Below are 27495 nucleotides of genomic sequence, written 5' to 3' on the forward strand. Positions count from 1 at the left end.
TGTGTTTGTTCTCTGAGCTGGAAAATGGGGGCAGTGGGGTGGGAGGTCCCTTGGATACCACAGCCAATAACTGGAAGAAAAATGATGTGAATTTCGTACGAAACAAGTCAGAGGAAACGCAGAGGAGAGATGGTGATGTACCGTTTGTTCTCAGTAGATGCTTCTTGCGTTGTTGCCACACGGTGGAGCATTAAGCCTGTTCCGGGCAGGATCAACGTGGCAGTTCCAGGTGTTCAGAGTGGTTCAAGCCAAAAGCAGGAAACGCGACGAATTCCAACCTCACGCTTTGGTTCCACTCGGCAGCATTAGAAATGGTCTTCTGCATCCATCCCAGGGGGATTTTCTGGCCGCCGTGGAACGGAGCGTGGACGCAGAGAAGAGTTACATTGAGCATCGTAACCTATGGAAATTATGCACCCGCTGTTATATATGTTTGATTTGCTTCAGTATATTATTATTATTATTATTTTATTATTATTATTATTTTATAAATTCATCAGTTCGCTTGTCTCTGCAGTCAGCAGAAACCAATGGGCAATATTTGCCCACGCAGACGTATAACGCAGCTTGGACTCCCCTCTCAAAAGTGGTTTTTTGACTTCGTGCTTTCACCAGCTCCTCCTCTTAACGTGTCAGCTCTTCTACTGTACTCTAAGTGAAACCCTTCCTCTGACCCACCCGAGAGTCCAACGGAGGCCAGCGAGGTATCGTCACACCCGTACAGGGGAACATCGCACTCGCGGTGGGGTGCGAGTGCGTGCGTGTGGGTGCGTGTGCGTTTTTGGGGGGGGTGAGGGGGTGGGGAGGGGGAAGCATGCGAGACCGGGGTGGCGCCGGGCCCCTCCCAGGTGCGTAAGAAAGGCGCTGCGTCGCCAGGTTAAGCTTGTTGCAGTCCCATCGGCGACAGCGCGCGCGCGTCACTGAGAGCGCAAAGCCAATCCGTCTTCCAGCCGAAAGCAAGCAGGAGAGAAACGCGAGCCTTACCGTCATCTTGCTACTGTCGTGTTCTAGAGCAAGACAATACTACTGGTAATGAAACTACAGATTTAAGACATGTTGGAAATTAAATAAAGTAAATTTAAAAAAAAAAAAAAAAGAAAAAAAAAAAGAAATTTCTTCCTGAGATTTTGGGGTTGATGCTTGAAGACTTGAGGTGTGTGTCTAAATTTCATATCAATAATTTAACCCCTTTAAGGCTGGCAGCTGGAATTTCTCCGTATGGCTCCTGTTGCCGGCAACAGGTGACACTGCGGCCGCCAGCACTGAAGGGGTTTGGCGAAATGTCTCCTACTGTAGCTGCGCATTTTTAGGAGTGCCCAGCGTTTTTGTTGTCCTCCTCGTTATTGTTGTTGTTGTTGTTGCTGTTGTTGTCTTCTTCTTGTTGTTTGTTAAATGTCCTTCAGTCATGACCTCTGGGACAGACAGAGCCATAATAGCATTGCCGGAGCCTCACTGTGCTATTCCACCACCGCAGCCCCCACGCCGGCCCCGCACTGTGACCCCTTCCCTCTCCCCGCCCCTCCCCGCAGAAATCGCTTTTCCTGCTCTCACCAGAGATGGAGGAAGTGGGCCTCGGACCCAGTCTATATTATATAATATATATCTATATCTATATATATCTATATCTATATTAAAAATTCTCCGAAAAATTTCTGGAGCCTGAAATCTCGCTGTCCAGAATTCAAAGGAAGAGAAGCGTTCTTGAGTAATATTCTTGCAAATAGAATAAGAGAGAGAAAGAAAGAAAGAAAAAAAAAAAAAGGAATGGTTGAGGTATATGTGATTTCTATTTTTTTTTAGTTTGGTTTGGTCGTTGTAAATAGGGATGTTTGAACCAGCGCAGGGACGGAGCTGGCGCCACCTACAGACAGGGCAGTCGCAACCAGTGATTCAGTTGAAACTCTACCCGGGTGCATCCTACTTAATTAAAACCAGTTCACGCATCCCTTAAATTGTTATTACTATTATAATTATAATAATAATTATTATTATTATTTGGGGTATTTTTTGTTGTTTTTTTGTTTTCGTTTTGGGGTTGTTTTTTGGTTTTTTGGGGGTTTTGTTTTATTTTGTTTTGGGTTTTTTGTTGGTTTTTTTTTTTTTTGCAACTCTCCACACTAAACTGCGCAATACTGTGGGGGAGAAGCCATTAACTAAACTATATGCTGCAGAACAATGTAGCAAGTAATTAATTCCCAGCAGCCTGCCGGGACATCTGCTAGCAATAATCACTATTGATTTAAAGCTTTATTTAGCCTTTATCTATATCCTAGTAGAGTATAAGGTCTTGCCACATTTTATTGACATTTTTATTAGTTGAGTTTGACTGAGAAACCGTTGCTGTTGTTGGGGTTTTGTTGGGTTTTTTTTGTTGTTGTTTCCCCCTTCTCCCCCAATATTAAACTGTGAAATTTATAATGTGTTTAAACTATGGGTGAATCTTAGGCTTTAGTTTGCATGTTCAGCTAATTTGTCTCTATATGATTTTTTTTTTTGTTTGAATCTTTTTATTATTATTTTTTTTCCTCTCTCAGGGCTTTTACAAAAAACAAACAAACAAAAACGAAACAAAAAAAAAAGGATCTTCTGAAATTCTTTTGCCTGAGTTGCAATGGACTTAAAACATTGAGATAATTCAATCACTACATTAAGCACTTGACTGTGAAAGCGAAAAAAAAATTTTAAAAAGAAAAAAAAAACCCAAAAAAAAGGAAAAAAAAAGAAAAAAGAGAGAGAACCTTGTTTGAGGCTCTTGTGAAATAACTCTTGGGGGCTATGTGACAGTCTGATTCCATTTTCAGAATGATTCGTCATCTTCTCTCTGTGTGTCTCCTTTCTCTCTCTCTTTCTGTGTCTCTCTGTCTCTCTCTCTCCACGAAGGAAGTTTAATCCTAGTGATTTCATCCCATGCAGGAAACAGTAATAAATGTGTAGAATTCATATTTTTCTAAAGGGAACTTAAACTGCTGCTACGAATTGTGTACAAGACTGGTTTATGCCACATGAACAGAGAATCACACATTTGTTTTGGTACTTTTATTCCTCTTTTTATTCAGTTGTACAGTACTTCCAAATTCGAAATAAAAAGTAAAAGTTGTTCTGTATCAAACCATCTAAGCAATAAAATGTTATATTTAAAAATTACAGGTTACAGAATGGACGTGGCTCTTCTTGTGGGTTTGTTGGAGCTTCCTTTCAGGCTTAGCTGCTGGCCGACGGCGTCCGAGCCGGAGACCCTCTGCGCAATCAGCCTTGCTGTTCCCCTTCGCGCCGACTGAGTGTGAGGCCGAGGTGGGCGCGGCGCTTCGGAAAGTCACCTTCATGTTCTCCCCTGTTCTCCGGCAGTCGGACCCCTCGGGGAGGGAGCTCTGCGCTTGGCGCGGCTCCTCGGCGTGGCAGCCTGGCAGGGCACAACGCGACTGTTCGGTGCCGGTTCTCCCGCACAGGCGCTAGGCCGGGGTTCTCTCTCCTATTTCATTTCATTTTATTATTTTATTTCATTATATTTCATTTTATTTATTGTCTGGAGCCCGGTGATCGCGTCAGTGAGCGTCCTCCTGGCACGGCGTGGTGATTGACAGCTGTATCGGTCGCTCTCTGCACAAATCAAGGAGGTTTCTGCCACTGTAGCTTTGGTTTTGTGGCAACGTGTGTGTGTGAGTGTGTGTGTGTGTGTGTGTGTATGTGTGTGGCTGCGAAATCCTCAGGACCCATTTGGAAGCCACGTGGGTGTGTCAAAAAACAAAAGAGGAAGCCCTTGTGTCACCTGGTGGGAGCCGCCTCAGCTGCAGTTCACCTGCTTCCCGGGCGCTGAGCTGACACATCATCCGAGTCGCGTACCCAGTTCTGGAGGCCAGGGAACTGCAGCGAAGCTGGGCATCTGCAGCTTCATCTTCCTAAGTCCTGGTGGGATGGTCCTTTCTGGGAGAGAAGCAAACCACACTCAGCATCAGAGACACACACACACACACACCTGGGTTAAAACCGCTGCTGCTTTCCTCCCTCCAGCCTCCTGTACCTTCTAGCACCCACCACGGCACTCTGGTCCCTCACCACCAAACAGGGGCAGGTTAAAAAGAAACCAGGTCGCTCTGCCCTGGCCAAGGGTCTCTGATGGTGCAGGGTGCTCTGAGGTGCCTCTGAGTGGGCTGAAGGGGCAGGAACCTGCAGGAAATGATGTTCCTCTCTGTCCCAACCTGCTGACCTGAGAAATCTCCCCTTCCTCTCATTGGGACCGATAGGAAACTCGGGACCAAAAGGTGCGGGGACCTGTCGTGAGGTGTGATGCCAAACAGGGTGAGTGTTTGTGCCTAGGAAGTGACAAACTTAGAGACCTAAAAAGCACTCAGTTCTTGCCTGTGGAAGGGTAAAATTGGTATGATCTGCTCCCTTCCTACCTGCCTTTGACTCTGCCTGCCCCTGAGCTGGCAGTTTCCTTGCGCTTCCTGCCTTCAACCTGGAAACATCCCACAGGCCAGCTGAACTTCACTCATCCCTGGTGTTTCCCGCTGCCTTGGCTCCTCCCTGCACTCATCCCTGTGGCAGTGACATCTCTGACTGAGACACCAGGCTGACACAGGGACCGGGGTGTCTCCACAGGCCTCCTCCAACATGCTGTTTCCTCACCTCTTTCCCTAAGGCCTTTTCTTTCCCGCCATTTTAAAGGCACAGCCGCGGGTTACATGGCCCAGCCCCTCTCTTGTGGGGCTGCCTCACGGCAGCACCTCAGGCCTGGAGGACATGTGCTGGCCCCAGAGCAGTAAGCTTTGGGGAAGCCCCAAGTCCTCTGGCACCACCGGGATGCCTTGGCAGTGAGGGGCACCAGGGGGGTGGGGTTTTTTCCAAGTATGGAACTGTGGACTGGAGTGGGGAAGGGGTGGTGGGGAGGGCTGGTTTGGGATAGCAGGCGTGGGTGAAAATGGCTGTGGCCGAGCAGGACAGGGAGCTCCGCGGCAGCAGCGGCGTCTTTTGTGGTTTTACTGCTGCTGACATGCAAACTAGTGGAAAGAAAGGAATCAAAGTGTTTTCTTTCCTTTCGGGGGTGGGAGGGCTGTGTGTCTACACTTTGATCTTCAGAACAGGAGAGCACTGAGAAGTCACTTGCTGTCGCTGCTGCTGAAGGAGTGTTTTGCTGTGTTCTACTGACAAAAAGGCTTCTTTCAGAGTTAGACCAGTCACAACTCGACGAGCAAAGGTGGCACGAGGCAAAAGTTTGCTTGAAACCTTCCCACGTCCACAAGCCTTTGGTTCGGGGACTCGGACATGGCTTTTTAGGCACTTCTGTAGAGGCTCGGGGCTAAGGTGGGAAGGAAAACGTCTCCTTTGGAACCCCTGAGCTCCGGACTGTCTGCGAAAGGGAGATGCAAGACCCCAGGCACGGAGTAACTGGCACTTCCTGTATGTTGTACAGCCTGACAGGCACCATCATCTGTCACCTGCTCTGACAACGCTGGAAAAGAAAAGGATGCAGAAACGCACGGTCACAATGTCTCTGACTTTGTTGGACTGTGGAAAAATGGCATTTCCCAGGGCTCGGGTCCCCGAGCAGCCAACAGCAGGATGGAAAGTGAGTAAAACCTGCACAATGCACCAGTATCTTCTGATGACGTGGGTCACCCGAGCTGCGTAAAGCAGTTTTCCCCTTTGCTCTTTTTTCTTCCTGGCAATTGCCATCGCCTGCCCCGGGGGGACGCTGCTGCCACAGCCAAACAGGCCATAAGGAAGGTGCTGGGTTTTGCTCTCCAATCACATTTCAACAAGGAAAGTGGAAACGCCACAGTTTGTCAGAGGGAAGCTGAATGTCTCACAAATAAATGGTCCAAGGTTTGGGGCTGGGGCAAGTGTGTGTGTGTGGGGGGGTAGGTACATACCCAGATAGTGGGATGGCACCATTTGACTAGATAGCTCCATCCTAGACTGCCCTGTGTTGGCTGACCTGGTGAAGTGGTCGGGTGCCTGCCTGGCTGTGATGTACTGCAGGTTGGTAGTACCGTGTCACTGTGGTGACCCCTGGACCTTGGGTCATGGGCATACTCTGAAGTTCCTGGGTTTGAGTTTGGCCTCCAGCCTCACCCCAGAGCAGCTCTCCTTGCTCCATGTCCCCATGTACACATGCAGGGAATAGGGGTGGCACACCCCCAGGAGCATACTGCAGTTGCTGTCTGGACACCGGTGGTCACTGATGCCCGCAGATTTGCTGGCAGGTGACAGGATTTCCCTGGTCTCAGGCAAGGATGGCCACTCTGGTACTCAGGGGTAGAGAAAATGGAAATATCCCTAAAATGACAGAGTTCAGCATGGCTGGGATTCCTGAGGCAACAGCTCTGCTGGGGGGGGGGGGGGGGTGTGTGGCCACAGGCCATTCCTCTCGTTTTAAAAACAGGGACCTGAGCCAGAGCAGTGTTAATGCAGCCCTGCCCCGAGCCTCAGGCATGTCCTGCAGACCCACCGACTTCCCAGCAAACCTGAAGCTCTTGGCCCTTTCCTAGGCACCCCAGCTGAGAATTGTGTTCCTGTGTGCTGACAGGGCTCCTCAGTGGCTTCACCTGGGCAGGGAGGCCCATCTGAAGCAAGGGAGGGGAAGGAGGATGAGTGTTGTATTTGCTTGCTCCTGAAGCAGCAGCTCTGTACTGTAAAAGGGTGTTTATGAAACCAGTTAGTAAGGTCATGGGGTTTTTAAAAGAAACTGACTGGATCAACACCTGGGAGAAGGATGGTGGAGAGGCAGAGGGAAGTTGGCTTGCTCAAGGACAGCAGGAAAGACACTGACTGAGGCTGGGTTGCTGCATGGAATGGGATGCCTGGGAGCTGTGGGAACATCTGCCCTGCTGTTGCTGGGTGCGTGTGCCACCACCTCAGGCAAGTGACGTGAGATCTGTATGCGTGTAGCACGGTGTTAATTGGGTGCTTGATGGAGGAAACAGTTGATTGAATTCTCTAGGGAAATAAAACCCTCCTGTTTCTAGTCAAGGGGCCAAGATGCCTTCATTTCAGCAGGCGCCTGAAGTCTCCCCACAGAGCTGAAGTGAGGTAAAGACAGAGCTGGGCAGCGTTGCTGAGGCCATCCAAAAATTCTACTGTTGCCGCCCACTTCCAGTTCTTTCTCAATTCCCTTCTCAGCCTAAAAAAACATTACTTCCAAAGGAAGCAGGAGTTTTTCATGTGTTAAATACCAGCAAGTGGGAAGACTTTTCTGGCTCAGGGAACCTCCCTGCGTAATGCAGTGGAAAACCTTGTAGCAATCCTCTGAGTAGTAGGAACTGAAAATAGCTTTCTCCTTTGCTGTGCTGCTTGTTTATTTCTCCTGTGCCAGATTCATCTCTTGTTTGGCAAGGAAAACTGCCAGGAGTGTATGAGGAAACTCTGGCCCATGCGTGTTTGGAATACGCCGTCCTGAAACTGTTTGAACTTCTCCGGGGCCTTTCGGCAAAGGGCTCCAAAGCAGCTTATGAACATTGGCTAATCAGAGGGTGTGAGAAAGAGAGAAGTTTTCTGGAGAAAAGGCTTTTCATCATGAAAGGGCTGGTCTGCCTTCATAATCTGAGGCAGAGGTTAGGGAGGCGAAGGTCAGCTCTGCGGTGGGATGGCTTTTCAGTCGTTTTTAGCCTGGAACCGCACAGGGGTTGTGGCCGTGCTACTCGTAAGAAAGGTGTGAAGGTTGGGGCAAAATGCCAGCCAGCAGGGTCAGGGTCTGTGGCTCTGCCGTAAGGTGCCACCCAGGCTTCTAATGATGGCCCCGTGTGAGCCCGTACGTGTGCGCAGGGCTGGCAGCCCCCGGCCTTGGGCCCGGAGCGGCTGCAGGAAGGACTGCAGCTGCTCTGGGCAACCGAGGCGGTCGGGGCCTCAACCTTTCCCTCCCATCTCCTGTTACCTCCTTGAGCAGAGGCAGCTTAGGCGTGTGCTCGCATCTCCCAGTTGCTCTGAGTGAGCAACATCCGACTCTCAGCGACTCTGCACCCAAAAGACACGTTAGTGCCCTGTCTGATCCACGGGGATCCCTGGGAGCAGCTGGGGGGGAGGTAGAACATGGGAGGACACGTGCAGCCTCTCATGTAGAGTGCTGCACATGGGACATAACAACCCCATGCAGTGCTACGGGCTGGGGGAGACTGGCTGGAGAGCTGTCAGGCAGAGAAGGACCTGGAGGTGTTGGTTGACTGCAGGCTGAACATGAGCCAGCAGTGTGGCCAGGAAGGCCAATGGCATCCTGGCTTGTGTCAAAAATAGTGTGGCCAGTAGGTCTAGGGAGGTGATTGTGCCCCTGTACTCGGCGTTGGTGAGGCCACACCTCAAGTGCTGTGTCCAGTTCTGGGCTCCTCACCATAAGAAGGACATTGAGGTCCTCGAGTGAGTCCAGAGAAGGGCAACCAGGCTGGGGAAGGGGCTGGAGGGCAAATCCTATAAGGAATGGCTGAGGGAGCTGGGGAGGAGTTTGGTCTGGAGAAGAGGAGGGTGAGGAGAGACCTTATCACTGCCTACAACTACCTGACAGGAGGCTGTAGAGAAGTGGGCGATGATCTCTTCAGCCTGGGGACAGGAGACAGGACAAGGGGAAATGGCACAAAGCTGTGCCAGGGCAGGGTCAGATTTGATGTTAGGAAAGATTTTTCACTGAAGGAGTTGTCAGTGCCTGGAACAGGCTGCCCAGGGAGGGGGTTGTGTCCACAACCCTGGATGTGTTTAAAAAAGGGTAGATGAGGTACTTAGGGAGATGGTTTAGCACAGGACAGGAACAGTTGGACTTGATGACCTTAAAGGTCTTTTCCAGCCTTGTGATTCTGTGACTCTGTGCCGCTGCCCAGTGGGATGCAACACTTGGAAATCTACTCGCTTTGCCCTCAAACCCCTTTGCTCTGGCAGGGTCTCAGCACTGTTTCGCCTGTCACCTTCCAGATGCTTGTACAACTAAAGCCTTGCGGGCCTCAGGGTTCCGTATGCCGGGTCTATTGTCCGTCTGCCTGAGCACGCACAGCAGCCTGTGACAACGCTGCGCTGCGCCACAACACAGTGAGTCTGGTTTGCGATTTCCTCGCCATTGTTATCTGCCGGTATCTTTGGGAGCTGAAACCTGAAACCACAGCGGCTGCCTAGCGCAGCTACCGGGGACCCAACAGCTACCGGGGACCCAGCCGCTACCCGGGACCCAGCAGCTACCGGGGACCCAGAGCCAGCTGAGCTGGTTAGAATCTCGCCAGGGGTATGGGGAGGGGAGCTGGAGAACTGGGTGCCTCACAGGTAAACGCACTCCATTCTGCTACGAGACGTGGAGCCACGTGCCGCTTCCAGCGCGCTTTGTCGCTGCCCCTGGGCGAGCGGGCCTCCTGCAGAAACACTGTTTCTCCTTCTTTATTTCCTCTGAACCAGAACTTGCTCTTTAGCAGCTGTAAAAAATAAACACCAACCCCAAACCAAACTGCCTGAAGGATGAAGGTACCAACTTGTACCACACACAGTGGAAGGGGCCCGCAGCACCTCCCGGGAGCCCCGCCTGGGGCAGGGTTTGACAGGGCTGCAGCGGGCGGGGGGGGTGCTCTGCAGCTTGCTGGGGGCTCCTGACAGCTGTGGGCACTCAGTGACATGTTTGGGTGCAATTCTGCAGAGTCAGCAGAACAGCCAGGGTGGCCCTTGGTGACTTCACTGAAGGAGCAGTAGGTGACACCCAGCGAGGCGCTTTGAACAGGTTTTGGGGGGAGCCTGGTCCCGACGGGACCTTGAGGGAAGGCCTTGCCCTGTTTGGCGGTGGAATAGAGCTTCTGAGGGAAGCCAGTGATGGCTCTGGCCCCGTACTTCATCCTCGCGGTACCTTTTAGTTGGAGGCAGTCACAACGGTGCCACACCCTGCCAGACCAGTGACACACTGGAGAGGGGAGGGTCCCTGGGTGGCCTGGTTTTAAAACTGCAAGCTAAATCCCCTTCGTGTTTTTCCAACCTTTCCCGTGGTGGCCAACAGCGAGGCCCATGTCCTGGTTTTCTGCTTACTTCCAGCACCAGTCAGGGTTACTGGGCAAAGTGTCACCTCCAGCTGGGACCAGTATTTCCACTCTCTACTCCAACCACCCAGCTTTAACCAAGCCTGGATTACCGGCCCCCAGGCAAGAAGAACAAGCTTGCTAATCACTGATCACTTACAACCATTCACACCTTGACTGTAATGATGGCCTGTTCCTTTAGTGATGGTGCCTGCCATGCTCTGTGACAGACATCAGACCCTCATGGAACCCCAGCTTTTCCTTCTGGGGGGGACCTGCAGCAGGGCACCTTAAGCCTTCCCTCCTTTCTGTGTAGGCTTCCAAAGAGGTTCCTGCCTGTGTCACTGGTGGGCTTGGCAGCTGAGGCTAGGGCAGAGCTGGTTCCACACACGCCTCCCTGCTGCAGCGGGTGGATGGGGGCTCATGGGAGGGCGGATACTCTGACAGGAAGGACACTCCAGGAGAAGCCAGTGTGGAGCTGTTTGTGTCTGAACATGGTCGGTACGCTCAGAAGAGGCCCAATTCCATTTGAGGGCAGGAAACCTTGCTGAGGGTCAGACCAGCTGACAAAGCAGCAGGGTGGATGCCATGTCACCGTTATTCCTGCTTCCTGGGAGTTTAGGCTGATCCTTTTTTGTAAGCAAATGCAAGCCACTTGTGTTTCCAGCCCTTCAGTTCGCTTTATGTTCTCACTTACCTTCCTAAGCAGCACAGAAAGTGCAGTGCTTGACCTTAATTAAGTGACCCAGGCAAAGCAAAGCCATTAAGCCAGATGCTTCTATGTAGCCAGCCTGGAATTGCATTTTGGCCCTCTGGGTAAAGGCTTTAATGACACCAGGCCCACCCACCCCTGCAGCCTCATCTGGAGGCACCACTAAGCCCGCTGGCCCCAGCCAGGCCCTGTGGGGCAGGGCTGCACCTGCTGTGTTAGAGCTGGGGAGCAGCTCTTGCTCAGACACAGGTCTGGCTACGTGTGGTAACTGCCAGTATTCCCATCACCACGTAAGAGCTCCACAGTTACTCAGTGCCTTAAGGTGCAGCTTTACACTGAGAGTTTGCAGCGTGGGGAACACACAGGTTAAGGCAGGATGGGCTGTGATTCCCTACTCTAGAGCTGGGCAGAGAGAAGGTGATGAGGAAAGACAGGGTCTGTTTTCCCTCACTGCTGATGGTACTACAATGCTGTAGTGCTGAAACTTTACTAAATCCTGGTTAATATAAGTTTATAATCCAATTATAAATTTATACTCAAGACTACTACCATGAGGGGACAGAAAGCCTACTGAAGGTACAACTCCACTGACAGGATTAGACAGAATGAACTGATACGAAGTCTGGAGCAATATCTGTATCTTTTTAGAGACAGGTGAGGCAGACCTCACGCCTCAGTCAATTTCACAGTCCCCAGGAGTTAAAAGGAGAGATGTTAAGATGCATTTTCAAGTTTTCCCTCACTTATCCACAGAGGCAGCTCACAACTAGGAGAGTCTCACCATCCTTTGTTGTTCTGCTTTGGTTGGCTTCCCCCCAGCACGCCTCATCTCCTGCCTGGACACGGCACAGGCACCTGAACCGATGCCTGCGGGAGCTGAGCCGTGTCCTGGGCCAGACAGGGCACCCTGTGAAAGCTGCAGGGACTGGGCCCTGGCTCACCCTGTGCTTCAGCAGCATCTGAGCACCCTAACAGACTCTTCTCACACTGCCTGCAGCTTCACAACAGGGAACCAGGGTTCACTTTTAGCAAACCAGGACTCACGAGGTAACTGAACATCTCCCCAGGGAGATCTCCCTTACTCTGACACACAACTGCAGTGTTAAGTCCATCGTCCAAACCAGAGTGTTTCCTCACTGTTATTCCCATTCCAAACACACTTGTAAAAAAGCAGCTCTGTAATAAGCATCTACTCTTGTGTATTTGCTCCTAGAGGCTGCTTGTGGAGAGCACCAGCATACCACTCAGGCTTCTTGGTGCCATACTCATGCTTTATTTAAAAAAAAAAAAAAAAGCTACACAATGCTAAGAAAAAAAATTCAATCAGGTTTACTTTACAAAAACCAACCTGCAGCTGTTTCCAAGAGATCTGATCTCATTTACAAATGAAAGTCAGCAGGTAAGAAAGTAAATGTTAATTTAACATTTCAGTTGCAGTACATCATCTGAACACAATCATCCAAAACAGTCGTTCCTAAACTGACTGTTGATTGTATGTACACAAGCAATCATCTCTATCACTTGATTAAAAGAAACACCTGGGAAAATTTAGAGATAAGTGGGAGAACAGCAGAAAGTCAATTTAACCCACATACAAACTCTTGCAGAAGCTGGAAGATCTTTCTGGCTTTGCTTTCCTCTGGAAGCTCATCACAGTTCCTCTGTATTTAAGAAAAGTCTTTGTATAAAAGCTGCCAAGTTCTGTTCAGTGAGGGGATTAAACGGGTATAACATGGAGGGAACTATGGAGTTACCATCAAGTTACACTAGTGCTATGCCTTACTATGTCCACGCAAGTATATTGTGCAAGTCCTGAGTAACCTCAACACACTCCTGAAGCAGCCCTTGTGTCACTCCTATGAGGTAGCTACTGTCCTTCCTTCGCAGAAGAGGAGAACAGACTCCTAACTGCTGCTCAGTACACCAGGCACAGTGAAGATCAGGACAACCAGCCTACATTGATGCTTCACTTTCCTGCTGCTTCCCTTAAGTCAGAGCTTTCAACTGCAGTATTTTGTCTTAGCACCACACCTTCCTGGAGTAAACACAGCAAATGATGCTTCTGATTACATCCCTTCCAAGGTAAGAAAGACCTTTAGCATAGCTGAAGTACCACCATCACTACTCAGCTCCATCTTCTTAACCTACACTCTGATTACTCTGTACACTGAGAACAAAGATGAGACTTCATCCTGGAGTCTGGCAGCAGTCATTCTTCTCTCAGATTAAATGGTACTGGGAAAAAATGAACTGCTGCCAAAAAGCAGAGGGGATACAGAGGGCCTCAAGTATCAAATGCAGTTCAGGTGTAGCTAAGAGAATGCTTTGTAGCCATGAACTCTAAAGCAGTTTTTATTACCCCAAATACAGGCTCATTAATATCTCCACAATGTTTTGAATTAGTCAAGAAGCTGTGAGAACAGACCCATCAGTGGTCCTTAACATTGAGGCTACAGCTTCATTTGCAGGCAAAAACCACTGTTAGCATCTCTTACTGGTAAAGAAGAAACCTAGCTCCTTGCTCCTCACTAACTCATATGAGCAGTTGTGGGGTAGGGTAGTAGTAAGCTTGCTGAAAGCCAGGCTGGTAGGAATGCAGGATTGTACAAGTGTTGTGCTGCTACATAGAGGTGATGGGGACAGGCTGAACTGCTACTTGGTCCATCTCACAGTCAGTGAAACTATACCCTGCTCAGCTGGTAGCAGTAACAATATCCCAACACCACACCTGCAACACTAAGCTATCTGCCTGTGTTTAAAAACGGAGTAGAAAATGAAAGGCCCAAAAGAAACAGTTGGTAACTAACAGGTTAAAGCAACAAGTACATTCTCTCATTGGAAGAAATCCTGGATGTGCTGGACTGGTTTATTCACTAGAAATAAATAATCTAAGAAATGCCAAAGTCCAATTGCCACTACAGACTAGGCCGTTACTGCCGGGCTTCACTTCCAGCAGCTACCGAGAAGCTGGGAGCTCAGAGCTGAGCAGCAGCAGGCCGCTGGCCAGAGTCTGCAGGAACGGCCTTGGCTCAGAAGTTACTGCAACCACCAGACCTGGTCCAAGCAGCCCTTCCCTTCACTCCTTCCTACCCCAGCTGCTGAGCTGTCCTCTCTGTTCTCTCATGCTTGGGACTTCAACATGCAGATGTCAGCTCCTGAGTGCAGAGAAGCAGCTGACACCTTAAAACACCTACTTCTTACTCGTACCGTGCGCCAGGCCTTGGGCTTCGCTTACACGTCAGCTCACTGAAGGCCTAACCTACTCCACAGCCCAAGCAGTATTACTGTGGCTGAACTAATTACCTGGACAAATAAAACCCGGGTATCACAAACTGGTATCCCCTGTTCTGATCCTTTGTCTTTTTTCCTATAGTACCGCTGTACCTAGAGCAGCTCTCATCACTCCCCCTCAGAAGAGCACCTTCCCACCTTGGGAAGTTTAACATTACATAACACCAGAAAGTAAAAAGAAAATAAATCTCTTGATTTCAGGTTAGAGACGTAATCCAAGAGCGGGAACTTAAAGGTCAGTACATCAGGTATACAAAGCACTTATTAAAGACTTTGCTGAATCAATGCAAGCGTGAGTATAGGCCCATAAACCTAGAGCAAAGCCAGTCAGATTACAAACAAATTTGTTTCACAAATGTGAGAGGAGTTACGGCTTACGCAAGGAGCGTTCAACCGTTGGAGGAAACCTCACGGAGATCACTCAGCAATCTTCACTACTGAACTACTCTGCCTGGGCTGGCTGTGTTACCAGGAAGTTGAACAAGGTTGCATTTCCCATTCTTGTCTTTCCCAGAGTGTCACAGTTTTGCGTGGCTGGGTGTTAATGGAGAAGGGGGGCTGCAGGGGTGGCTTTAGCAGGAAGCAGCCAGAAGCTCCACCCAGGCCCCAGAGAGTAAACATCAGCCAATTCAGAGCCAGTCGTTGCTGACCAAGGCCGAGCCCAGTGGAGATGGTCACAGCACCTCTGGGAATCATATTTAGGAGAACCCCCCCCCACACACAGGCAGGTGCATTTTGCCACCAGAGAAGGGAGTGAGAACGCCTGCAGACAACAAGGCTAGGCCCAAAGGAGGGGGCAGGGGGGCATACAGTGAGGTGCTCCAGGTGCCAGAGAGATTCCCCTGCAGCCTGTGGAGAAGACCACGGTGGAACAGGTGTCCCCTCACAGCTCATGGATAAGGACAGGGCACAGAGACCATCCACAGCTTATGGACAGACCAACCCACACTGCAGCAGGCTTGCTGGGGGACTTATGACTTTGTAGTGGACCAGGCTGGGCCCAAAGGTCAGCACCCCATGGAGAGGAGCTGTGCTGAGGCAATTGGTGAGGAGGTGACACCCCAACAGAAAGGGCTCAGAGTGGAGAAATTAAAGGAGGACTGTCTCCCCACAGTGCTGCAGGTGTGTGTGTGTGTAATGCCCCCAACCCCCAGCTAAAGACAACCACTCAGGAGAAACAGGACTGACTGAAACCCCCATTCCCTGGCCCTCCCCATGCCACACTAGGGGGAGAAAGAAGGGAGCAAATTCATGACTAAAGTTCAGTCTGCTAAGAAGGGAGGGGTGGGGGGAGGGGCTTTAAGACCTGGTCACACTTCTCATGACCGAACTCTGGTTTCACTGGGTGTGGCATGTAGTGCAATAACTTACTTTCCTTTATTCTGTGTTCAGTCTGTTTTGCCTGTGACACTAATTGCAGAGTAATCCCTCTCTGTCCTTATTCCAACTCCTGAGCCTCTCAATATATACTTTCTCCCTTAGAGCGATAGAGCGGCTTTTGTGGGCATTTGGCCTCTGGCCAGGGCCAATCCACCTCACAGAGCAAGGGGAGTCAAGAACTTCACAGTTAATTCTGGCAAAGTATGTAGTAAAGCAGTGCCAGTACAGGTAGCTTCAGAGCTTAAGTGCTTCAAGCACACTATGACATAATCTACAAGTATTGCTCAGCTCTCTGTGGCTCAGCAGCTCAGTCCCTGCAGAGCAAGGGGAGGCTTAGAAGAGCCCTTTTACACATGGGAACTGGGGGCAGGAAAGGAGAAAGGTCTCAAATCAGTGCCTTCTCCTGAATTCAGCAAGCTGCCAGTAACTCTCAGACAGAGGAAAAGATGCACAGTTGAGATGCAAGTCAAGCTTTGCCCAGGAGCCTGAACAGCAACAAACCAACACTGTTATCTGCTCCTTTTACTGTCCCTCAAATTGCTGAACACGATGGAAACTGATCTCAGCTCCTGGTGATCCTGTAAACCCTGCCTGCTGCAACAGGAAATCCTATTTGGATTGCATATAGCAACTGACATGTAGTTAACAATGAATATATGCCTGTGTTACTACTAGGAAAGACAAGGTGCTAAAGATGTACTGACAAGCAGAAAGAAGTTTAAAATTTAAGCACTACAAAGGGTGAATTCAATGGTTTACCATTTTAAAAGATTATTTGAAGCCAACAGGTTTTGAAATTCAGTTTCAAGGGCGTACAGTAAACACAAAGTCCTTGCCCCATGTAAAGCTTTAAGAAAAGTCCACATTCTGATACATACAGTATTCTAGTTTTTGTGAGAGAACCAAGAACTTACTGTACAGTTGTTCTGGCTTAGTAATTTCTTGAGTAAACACTGCAGAACTACCACTGCAATCAGGATACCCAAGATGCTGGCACGACTCAGTAACTAACCATTTAACAAGTTGGGTATAAAAAAAAAAGTAATTATGTAGTAATACCAATCCAGCACACAAATTCCATGCTTCACAAGTTCTGCTGCTGTGTAAGAGTCTTCTGAACATCCGTGCAGGTAAGTTTAGATTAAGTCACTGCATGCCCAGGTTGTAACAGCAGCAAAGTATCTACCACTACGAGCAGCGCTACCCAATTGTGCCTTTAGAATGCAAACTGTGCAGGAGCCTAGACGATCAGTGCCTCGCCACCGGCACAGGGCCACGCACCGGCTTCAGTGCGGGGGTGCCATGGAGAATGAAGGTACTTACTGGAAAAGAAAAAATGATACAGACTGATACAGACATGGTACAATCAGTACAGACTAAAAATCACTAGCCATCCAGGTTAGGGGGAGGACAATCAATCCTTCTAAGACAGCGTACAGATGACAAGCCAGCGTTACAGAGAACTCTAAAGGCACATTTCAGGTAACGTGGTTCTGTTAAGACCAACCGCTTACACACGCAGGCACAAATCTTAATGGCTACCTCCCTCCCCTCCCCCCACCCCAGCCCCCCACAATTAACAAAAAAGAGAAGTGCATTTTCAGTAATATTAACACCATTCAGTTAATCTGTTCAGTCCAAAACGTTTAGCAGTATTTTCCTTATGGTGATACGGATTCTCTGCACTACTCCAATCCAAAAAACCACCCCAACAGGCAGGATTAGTAAAGGTTCAACTGTTGTACTAGTTAACATTTACTCATCAGAGCCCACTGCTCTCTTCTGTGCCCTCTTGTAGGGCAACCTCCTCGGTGAAGCTTTATCTAGATAAAAAAAAAAAAACAGAGACAGTTGCATCAGTTGCCAAACTACTTCAGGTTACATGTTCTGCCCCCTTATTTTCCTCCCTCCCAAACACAAAGCAAACTGCTCTTCCCATGCAATGCAGTGCCCCAGGGAAGCCAGTTCAAACAACTTGCTGAGGCTTTCTAAACTATTAGCAACTTAAATAGATGATAACAACAACAAAAATAATGTTCCTACTTCAACATGCAACTCCAGGGCAAGGGTTGTTCAGGTTGGGTTCACCTGCCTCAAGAATATGTGACTGGCTGTCCTTTAGACAGTTTTGTGGTGCGTGAAGTATCTCCTCAGACAGGCAGACTGACAGCAGGAGATAAGGACTCTGGTTGTGAAGAAACACACTTTTGCAGGAAGCATCCACATTTGATTGTGAAGATGTCATTTGGTAATCCAAGTATGGTAAACCCCATACAGGGAAACCACCCAGCTGGATGCCAGAAGCATCATCCTACATTTAAGAGACTTTATGACAGGCCAACAACTGTCTGTTACAGTGATGGTCCTTACATAGGGACAATTTCAGTCCTTGTGATATTGCCAAGAAGCTACAATGCTTCACATGAAGCCCTGAAGTGACTGCTAAGCGTATCTGTGACTTAAAACCATGCATTTTTCTTAATCCAAACCATCTCCAATAATTTTACTGTTTAGAATACATGCAAACACAAGGAGCAGCCATCACAGGCCAGAATCAGTACAGTATGCAGTGTCTTCAACAATGGAAGAGAGCCTTTGAGGATCTTGAGGGCCATGTGTAGAGGTCTAATTGAAGCTAATCTGGAGCTAAAGAAAACCCCAATTCAGAACTTAAACATTAGCTTTTCCTCGACTTCAGGTATTAAAATACAAATACCTATTTAGCTTAAAAAAAGGGATGAGGGGGACAGGACCCAAACATTGCCAAGATTTAAACCCATTTAAACTTGCTCAGTGGAAAAAACCCCAGGATTTAGAGCTTCAGCCTTTCTTGCTAGATTGAGTCTTTCCAAATGCATGTGTCTAGCTGTTATGCTGTCATACTCATGCCTCACAAGACAGCATAGCTTACATTTTCAGAAGTAAACCACCACTCCCTACACCTATGTAAACTAAGTACAGCTTATAAAAAGTGAAGTAACAAATTCCTGAGGGCACCTTTATGAGAGTGAAGACCTGCAGCCCTTTTACACTGAAAAAAGCTCACAACATGCTTACTTCCTCAAAACAGAAATATTTTTCAACTCCAGGTAGTCCCTGCAAAGGGGTTTCAAAGGTCTTCTCGTCTGAGATGCACTTTAAGTACAACTATCTCACCTCACACTAGCCAATGCTCCTGGTTCACCTGGAATAAGGCAGGCTCAGGAAGATGACCCAACTTTTAAATGACTCTGCTGAGGTTTGTTTCTCACTGAGACAAGATGTGCTCAGCCATTGGTCATGACCAGTCCCACCCTCTCCTCCTCTAACATCAGCCTGACACTACACCAAGGTAGCAGGAAAGGTGGAGACACACACCTACATTTTATGTAAAGGGTGCTGGGAACTGTTAGAGATGACAACTGCACTTCAGCAGTATTACTACAACACACTCAGAAATGATATACCCCTCCTTATAATACATGGCATCACAAATTCATATCAAATGTGTCTGTGCAGCTGCGTGCATCTGTTCTGTAACCTTTCACAGCTCATGCTGCATCACCAGCACTGCATGCAGGAAGCTGTACTTCTGCCCATGCCTAGTTATCACACCAACAACACATTCAGCACTTCCACTCTTTAGATCACAAGAGTTTGCCTCACCTCTTCTACTCTGCACTGAAGCCACAGGAAAGCAAAAAAACAAAAGAAACAGCAAGAGAAGTTAGAAATCCCCACCAACACACAAATTGCCTGAAGGAATCAGATACTGGGTTTACTGGTGGCACTTCAGATCTCAGAGAACTTTGAGTTTCTGGACTTGAAGGACATCACTACCAAGTCTTAATGTGGCTTTAGTTAATACACATTTCTAATGCTTATTTAAAGCTCTGGTGTATCAGCAAGCTTCCAAACAACTAACAGAAACTTTGAGATGATAGATATTTTCTCCTATTTAAACCTCCTTTGTGATCCCACTTTTGTGTGGAGGTTTTATACTGTCGAAACAGAGTCTACAGAACAAATTCTAAAAGTCACTGATAGTTATTATTGTATCAAGCAGTGAAGTTTGTTCTGTACAAGAATAAGGTGTTATGCAATACCCTGACCATGAAGCACAGTGCTTTAGAGAATTTTTTGTTCCCTACAAGAGATGCATGCTGTTCTGAGAAATACTGGCTAACTCATTCTGTTACAGCTACTTAAATAAGTTTGTTACACTCTAGTTTGCGAAGGGCAGGCTACTTACTTATTTGATTTAAAGTTTCTTGGGGAATCCAGCTCATATCAACATCATTCTGATTCGATGTTCCCATCTCTACTTTCTGTACTGGTCTTTTCCTCTGGAAAGTCAAGAAAGAAAACCTCACAGTTTTTATAGCAGAAGTGTTAGAAACAATTAATTATGCTGTATTTAACGAATTGCAATTATTTTACCAGGACACAAACTTAAGGCTAGACAATATATGAAGCTATTTTTAGCTTAGCTTTAAACTCTTTACCATTCACCCAAGCTTGGCATTACCACTTCTAATGCCTCACAATACTTAATCAGCAGAGACACCAACATTTCATGCACGCCTGGGCAAGCTCACTGTACCTGTTCCGAAAAGTGGCTGATGAATCAAACATCATTATGACTGGCTTTGTTATAAATAGCACAATATTATCTCACCTTGCAAAACAGATTTCAAAGCCTAATAATAATACTGTATTTCTTCCCAGGGGATACTTCAAAAGTATCCTAAGCCAGACTGCACAAGGGCACAGCCTACACACTGCATGCAGGTGAGACCTAAGCTTTCCACAGCTGTACTTGCCAGACCACTGAAGTGCTCCAACTCACAGCTGTTCCAGCATTATAAATGGAATCCACAAGGCCCTAATCAACATTACAGCAAAGCACTGATAAGACCTGAATAAAGGACTAGACAGCTGTTTTCCCCAAAACTTGCTCTAGACTGAACTAATAGATAGAGTGAGCATGGGGAAAGTCTACCTAATAAGAACTGAATGAGTAGCTGCACACATCCAGTGGCTGTAAAGTATAAAGCTTCCAGCTCAACCACTTCAGTGTGGTGCCAGCGGGCATTAGGTAAGCAACCCAAGTATCTCAAGTGACAAATATTTCTTTTAAGACTCACAGGTTTTCCCAGTAGTCTCTGAGGACTTATTTCTAAGAGTAAACCTTCTGAAATTCTACCTGGACCATTGTATGCCAGAGGCAATTCCACGTTACTTCCTTCTGATACCAGTAAGGTCCTGTATTAACAAGTACCCAGACCAAATATAGTACCCACCTTCCTAGATTCTAGTAACTGATGTAGGCCAACAATGACAAGTAGACCCAGTCCAGCAAGGAACATGTACATGAAGATCCTTTAAAAAGAAAAAAACCCCAGAGTTTAAGAAACCATTAACTAAAATTCTTAACATTTTACAGAGAGGCATATAAATGAACCTTAGCTTTGGCACATGCCCACTTATCTTTCCTAAGAACTTTTTTTTAGGGAGCAGGAGGGGAAAAAAACCCCAATGAATCTGAAATTGAACTGCCAACAAATATTAAGTAATTAATATTAATTCTGACTTTAATTTCAGAAACTGTAATCCTAAATGTAATCCTGAACAACAGGAAATTTGAAAAATGACACAAACTGGGAAACAATTACTGAAATTTAGTAACCACATGAAGTCTTTTGCAGTATCATGTTTCAAGGTGTGGAGTCACAGGTAATATTTATGTTTGTGACAGCTCTAACTGCTTATAAACCCCTTAAAATATTTTCTACGCTTTTAGTATGCTACTGCAAAGCAAGTACTGCTAGGATATACATTTTCTGGCAACAGAACTTTGAAAGGCCTTACTTATCTTGTTCTGAGTTCAACAGTTACAACTCTACCTGTGCAAGCAATATTTTTTTGTGCATTTTGTCCTGAAGAGTTCTACCTGAGCTACTTGTTGACACTTAGCAAGCTATTCCAGTCTTCACAGTGGGACCCACAGCCCAACAGCATGGAGACTCTGCATCTTTAACTCAGGGCAAAGCACAGTAGCACAACAAAAGCTGAACAGCTTTTAGTTGCTATGTTGTTGTATAACCTCAAGTCTTATTCCAGACTTAAGCCCTCTTCTCAACCCCAAAGATTAATACAGATCTTAATTTAGGGAACAGGTTTGTATTCTCAGTCTATCAACCCCATATAAGTCAAATGCCTGCTATACCAACCCCAAACACAGGAGACTTCACTTTCACTAAACTGAGATACAAGAAGTATTCTCACTGGCCCCTCCAATAACCTGTTCTACCAGTACACCCACTAAACCCAACTCCCCAGCCTCCTTACGTTTCTCCATCCAGCCCATCTTCTTTTTCAATAATTGTAACAGTTTGATTGAAGACAGCATCCTGAAACACGTTGCCCTACAACAAAGTTTCCACACATCAGTCATTTCTTGAACACATACACAAATGCTTCGCTCCATCTTGGAAAAGTTCTAGAAAGGGAGCAGTAACTCCTGCACAAAGCTTGATTTGTTTATAAGCAGCACATATTTGACTCAATATACAGAAGCAGAGTTTTTGGTGCAAGTACAAAGAACACCTAGCCCTGAAGAGGTTACTTCCAGCAACACAAGGCGTTACATATGAACAGCTCTAATAAGAGCAAACAAAACAAAGGTACAGAAGCCTGTTACAACTTTGTTCTGCACTAATAGAAAAATAAAAATCCCCTATTTTAAATTTCCATTTATGCTTTGGGATAGTCTTCCCCCCAGACTGCAACTACCAGTCATTTCTTTGCTCAAAGTTAAGTTTGCACAGATTTTAGGCTGACACTTAAGTGTGTTAGCAAAGCCCAAACTGAAAAGCACAGTGAAATTTAAGTTATCCTAAAGAAAGCTTTAAATTTCTGTTTTTAAAATGAGTGCAGCCCACAAGTATGCAGTCCTAAGGCACGCTAGACAACTTCAAGTTTAACATAGAGAACTAAGTGTACATGGGGAATATTGTGAAACATGTAGGCAGATGCTTACTGAGCTTCTGCAGCTACTGATTTGCTTGAAAACCACAAAGGCATTTGCTGTCTGGAGAGGTAGTAACTCAACTAATCAGTTCCTTCCTGACATTTCCCCATCAGCTGGGAAGATAAAAGTGAATTACAGCATCAGGCTTACATTTACATCCCTGTAGTTGAGGTTGATAACTAGTCCAAAAGGGCGACCACCCATAGGCTCAGCAGGGATGAATGAGTACTCAAACGTGGCTTGTCTCTGGGGTGGAACAACTGTATTGAGAGGGAGAGCCGTGAAGTTCTGGATATAAAACTGGTAGTCTTGAGGGTACCGGAAAGAAGCATCGAGAGACTCGACAATGAAATCTTCTGTACCCTTATTGGTGAAGCCCACCAGAAACTTTACAATGTTATTTGCTGGAAAGTCTGAAACACACACACAAAAAAAAAAATATTCAACTATTAGAAACCAAGCCTGTTTCTAAACAGAGTGTCTAGAACAGATTCTGGTTTTCTTAGAGCTTCACTGCCTTATGCACATGGATATAGACTAAGCAGCAGCAAAAAACCCAAAAGGGTAAATTAGTACAGGACTCTTACCTTCACCCTTCACAAATAAGATGGTTGTATCAGCACTAGGTGAGGCTTTAGGTTCTCCTGACAAGTCCTCTTCCTCTTTTTCTTCTGTCTAAGACAAGAGACTTCTTTGAAAAATCTTATAATGAATAGCGAGGCAGAGACCACACTTGTTTCATGAGAATCCCCCATGTCAAAGCATGAAACAATGGCAAGTGTTAGGATCAATTCCTGCTATTGCAGGATCAGCACATAGTCTGTGTTCCCTCTGCATTTCATTAGCATCATTTTCAGCATTTCACCCTTCTACTTCTTGTATACAAGAGTGACTAATCCAAACTGCATTCAGCTGTATTGAAAGGTTTCTTATAAGAAATCAGCAGTAAGGTCTCTGTTTGGGGGTGGAAGGAAAAGAATAGACTCTAAACACCAAGTTTTTACATCTAAGCTACTTCTATTTAGAAAGCAAGCATTTGCAAAATTGCAGGCAACCATAAAGCAAACAGGTACTTTCAGTACAGGGGGAATGTTTATAGAAGCTTTTTATTCGTTTTTTTTAGTCAAGTGTTATGTATGCCTGGAAATTGTTAGACTGTTGTACCTAAGCAAGTTTGCAGATTCACTTGAACAAGTTCAAGTCTGCGATGATTCACTTTTTAATCTGGCAAATGCCAACACTTATTTTCCACACAGGGATCATGGGAACACCGCCTCCCCCCACCAAATAAAACCAAGGCTGACCCCATTTTTAAACTGTCCAAATGAATCGCTTGCTAGTTCAATCATTTCATTTCACTGCTTAAACCACCACCTGAAGCAGCGGATAGCCTACTGGATCAGTTGCACATGTACCATTATCCAGAGAAGCCATGAAACAGGAACTGAGCGCCTATAGAGCACTGGTGATAAATAAAAGAAACTGTCTAAAAAGTGTCATGTTTTGAACCCATCTCAGAGTCTATTAAAAGCAAATTGCATCCAAAAGGTTATTTAACAGTCTTCTGGCAGCACCCAACAACTCGCGTGTGTTTTACCGCTTGGCAAAGCTGGTCGACCATAAGCCAAACAACTTACCAGCATCAGTGAAAACCCAACTGAACCAGAGAACCTGGTCTCCATTTTTATTACACAAATCACCTCATCCTGATGCTGTCCCAAGCTTTCTTACCATGCACCAGAAATTTCAGGAGTTTCTGTACACCTGAAGTACAGGAAGGGTTCAGAGAGCCCAACTCTACAAGCAGCTCACACAACATAAAACGTTTAACTTTGTCACACTGAAACAAGCGACCCCGAGCAGCTGCATGGCCACTGGTGTAAGAGGCATACCCTGCAACAAGTATCAAGGATGTAGCAAGTGCAGACAGGCTACAAAACATGCTTTCCGTAGTGATACAGAGCTTAACTAAGATTCTGTGGCCCCTTGAAAAATCAATACCCAAGAAGCCAAAACAGCAGTCCTGTACCCCAACATCCTTCCCAGTTTACTGAGATGCAGTTCAAGCTGGAAAAGAACTAACAAGGGGCTCCAGTGAGAATCTGGTTCTCTCACTTGGGGGTTGTCTTTGTGAAACAGTTTTGGCAGTTGGCAATCAGGCTGTCCCCCTGTGGTTTTTCAACTGGTAATTCAGGAAGAAAAAGACAAATCTGCCTGAAACTTCAAATTCAACAGATTTAATTGGAGACTCTGAGACAGCTACTTGGAAACAGCAATACTATTAAACTCATTTGAATACATCTAAACTATCCAGCCTGAGGCACTTCTAGCCTAAAGCATACTTGTGAAGTTAACACCCATGTACAATTACCAAGTCTGTTGGCTCATCTTCTTCAACCTCAGCTTCATCATCTTCATCTTCAACTACTGTATCTTCCACAGCTTCCTCATCTTCTGTAGCATCTTGAGCTGCAACTAATATACTTGAACCTACCAAAAAGAATTATGCAAACACCAGAAAGTCTTTTCAATGTCTAGTTAATCAACAGGAAACTAACATTTCAGTACAATTTTCAAACTAGTATTTGAAGAACTTTTTAAAAATCTGTCAAATACATTTGACAAATGTTTGGAAGCCTCAATTGCAAAAGCTTCACATTCAAATGGTTTTCTGTGTTGATCTTTCAACCTTTTTGCTTCACTAATAACTTCATGCAATACTCATTTGTGTGCCAGTAAGTTCAAAATCAAGAAGTTTACAGCTGGATAGCAAGAAGTTCAGCATTCACACAGCAATGCCCAAATTCAGAGAGGGCAACCAGCTTGCCTTAAAAGCTACTGTTTAATTAACATCATCATATGAAAGTATTTTCATTCTGTTTTGTCATTACAAACACAAAAAAAGACATTGTCAAGAAATTAGGTTAGTGAGTGCCATTTCTTTGAAGACTGATAATTTTAATAAATTATTAGCATGTCCTTTTCATCTGCTGGTGTCAGATTACTATGTTTTCACAAGTAGTTAAAAAGTTACTATTTTTACACTTGAGTTTTAAGATAAAAGAGTGTTTGTTTGTTGGGGTTTTTTTAAAGATGAGCTCCTCAGTATCATGTACTACTATGTCTGCACGTTCAACAGAACAGAAACCTGATCTAGAGCACAGCTCCAGAGCAGCGCTCAGAGAAGTGCAGTCAGAGTCCCTGCCTCTTTGCTTTTATGGAGCCAAGTCTCATACATTCAAATACCACACAGATAGGTTTAATACAAATAGTGGCAACAGGGCAAAGTTCTGACTGCAGCTCAGAGCACGTGCAGGCTAGGTTAAAAACTGTTAAGGCATTTAGAAAATAAATCTGCATTTCTTCATATGTTTAGAAACCTACTGTTTCCCAAAATTGAAAGAGTAGAAATGCATGGGCGATCAATTTACAGAAGTCTTAAAAAAAATCTAATTGCTATAAGTATACATTTTAAACAAATATTAAAAAAAAATCATGGGGAATAAAAATCCTTGAGGAGGACAAAGATATCTGAGGAACTCAGGATTGTCAATCTGAGTTAGAAAAAGCAAGTGCAACCCCCACCACAAGCATCTTCAGAAGGTACACTCACGACTTGCTCAACCACGTGCAATACTTAACCTCATATTACTTGCACTGATTTTGTTTGCTGAAGTTTTTAAACTTCTATGTCTACAGGGGCTTTATTTTTAAGGTTTCTTTTCCTAATTAAAGTCTTTGTATGGGAGCAGGCTACCGATAAGCTACAGGCGCTCTCACAAGCTCTGCCACGCTCTCTCAGACCTCTAATTTATGTTTTTTTTCACTGGCTGTCAGAAGAACTGATGATGTGGCAATAGCGGGAAAGGAGAGCTGCCCGCTGCGGGAAGGAGCTCGCTAGCACACCGCCTGCGCTGCACCCCGCTGGTAGCGCGGGGCGAGATGGATGATGCCCTTCTCTCCTTCCAGGCTCAGCGGCTGGGAGGCAGTTTTGAGATCGCGAATCGGATAGCGCGGTGGTGCAAAGAGAGATCAGCGCCCGGCGGCGCGAAGGGCGCTCGGGGGGCCGGGGTGGCAGGGCAGGCTGCCGGCCAGCGCTGCCAGCGAGTCACCGCAGAAGCCAGCGCTGCCCGAGCAGGAGAGCGGACAGGGAAAAGCCCGTTCCTCAAGCGGGTACTCATTCGATGGCTGTTACTGTGTTCCCCCGGGGACAGCCACGCTCGCGGCGTTCCGAGGCCGGTCCCCGCCGGCAGCGGCGCCCCGCCCGGCGCCGCGGAGCGCGGTTGGCTCCGCCGGAGAGGCGAGAGACCAGAGTCCGGCCCTCAGCCGGAGCCGCCCGCGCCCCGCCGGAGCGCCCTCGAGCAGGGACACGGCCGGGACGCCACCCTCCCCGCCGCAGCCTGCGCCCCGCGGGAGGGGAACCAACCAGCGCAGCCCCATCCCGGGCCGACGCGCCGAGGGGAACGGCCCCGGCGGCGGCCCACGTGCGCAGGGAGGCCGCGGCGCTGGGGCGATGAATGAGCGGCGCCCGCCGACACCGCCCGCCTCCTGGCAGGAAGACCGCGAAGGCGGCGCGGGGCTCCCCCCAGGCCCAGCGAGAGCGGCTCTCCCCATCACCGCCGCCCCGAGGCGGGCAAGGGCAGCCCGCCGCGTACTCCCCAGCGGCTGTTACCCAACGCCCTCCTTCAGGTAGCGACGGCCGCCCGTCTCCCGTCGCTCTCCCGCCCGGTCTCACCTGGGCCGCTGCGGGCACCCCCGAGTAGCAGGGCAGCGGGGAAGACAAGCAGGGCGAGCAACACCACCTCCGACAGGCGCCTCATGGCGGCGGCAACAGCAACTCCCCAACACCCCGCGCCCGCCGCTGCCGGCTGCCTAAATGGCGGCCGCCTCCATCCGGCGCCGCTCCCGCCCGCGCCGCCCCGCCCCCGCGCCGCAGCGGACGTGGCTCCGCTGGGGAAGAGGCAGAGCGATCACGTGAGGCTATAACACACACGTCTCCCTTCCGCAGGCCTTCCTTCCGCTTCCAGGTCGGGGCTGCCGCCCTTCGCTTCCTGCTTAAAAAGGGGGCGGAGGGAACGGTGCCTCTCGCTGCCCGGCGCGCATGCGCGGGGTTTCCCGCCCGCTTTCCGGGT

The 27495-nt window shown here is 47.5% G+C and overlaps 1 protein-coding gene across 5 annotated transcripts; it reads right to left on the reverse strand.

The window, feature by feature from the left end:
* Positions 1 to 823: 823 nt before the first annotated feature.
* Positions 824 to 27220, reverse strand: SSR1 (signal sequence receptor subunit 1). 5 transcript variants are annotated; one of them, XM_084260789.1, is made up of 10 exons: positions 27099 to 27220; positions 24735 to 24853; positions 22951 to 23038; positions 22514 to 22776; positions 21682 to 21758; positions 20634 to 20712; positions 19583 to 19676; positions 18997 to 19011; positions 17111 to 17174; positions 824 to 3921 (listed from the first exon to the last, which is right to left on the reverse strand). In XM_084260789.1, exons 1-10 carry the CDS (start codon positions 27181 to 27183, stop codon positions 3897 to 3899), a joined length of 909 nt encoding a protein of 302 aa, XP_084116915.1. In that variant the 5' UTR covers positions 27184 to 27220; the 3' UTR covers positions 824 to 3896. The 5 variants fall into 5 exon arrangements, with proteins under 5 accessions (XP_084116915.1, XP_084116913.1, XP_084116914.1 ...); XM_084260787.1 differs by lacking the exon at positions 824 to 3921 and adding an exon at positions 16076 to 16673; XM_084260788.1 differs by lacking the exons at positions 824 to 3921; positions 18997 to 19011 and adding an exon at positions 16076 to 16673.
* Positions 27221 to 27495: the final 275 nt, after the last annotated feature.

The sequence above is a fragment of the Gallinula chloropus genome (assembly GCF_964237585.1).
Source record: "Gallinula chloropus genome assembly, chromosome: 2".
Lineage (NCBI taxonomy): Eukaryota > Metazoa > Chordata > Aves > Gruiformes > Rallidae > Gallinula > Gallinula chloropus.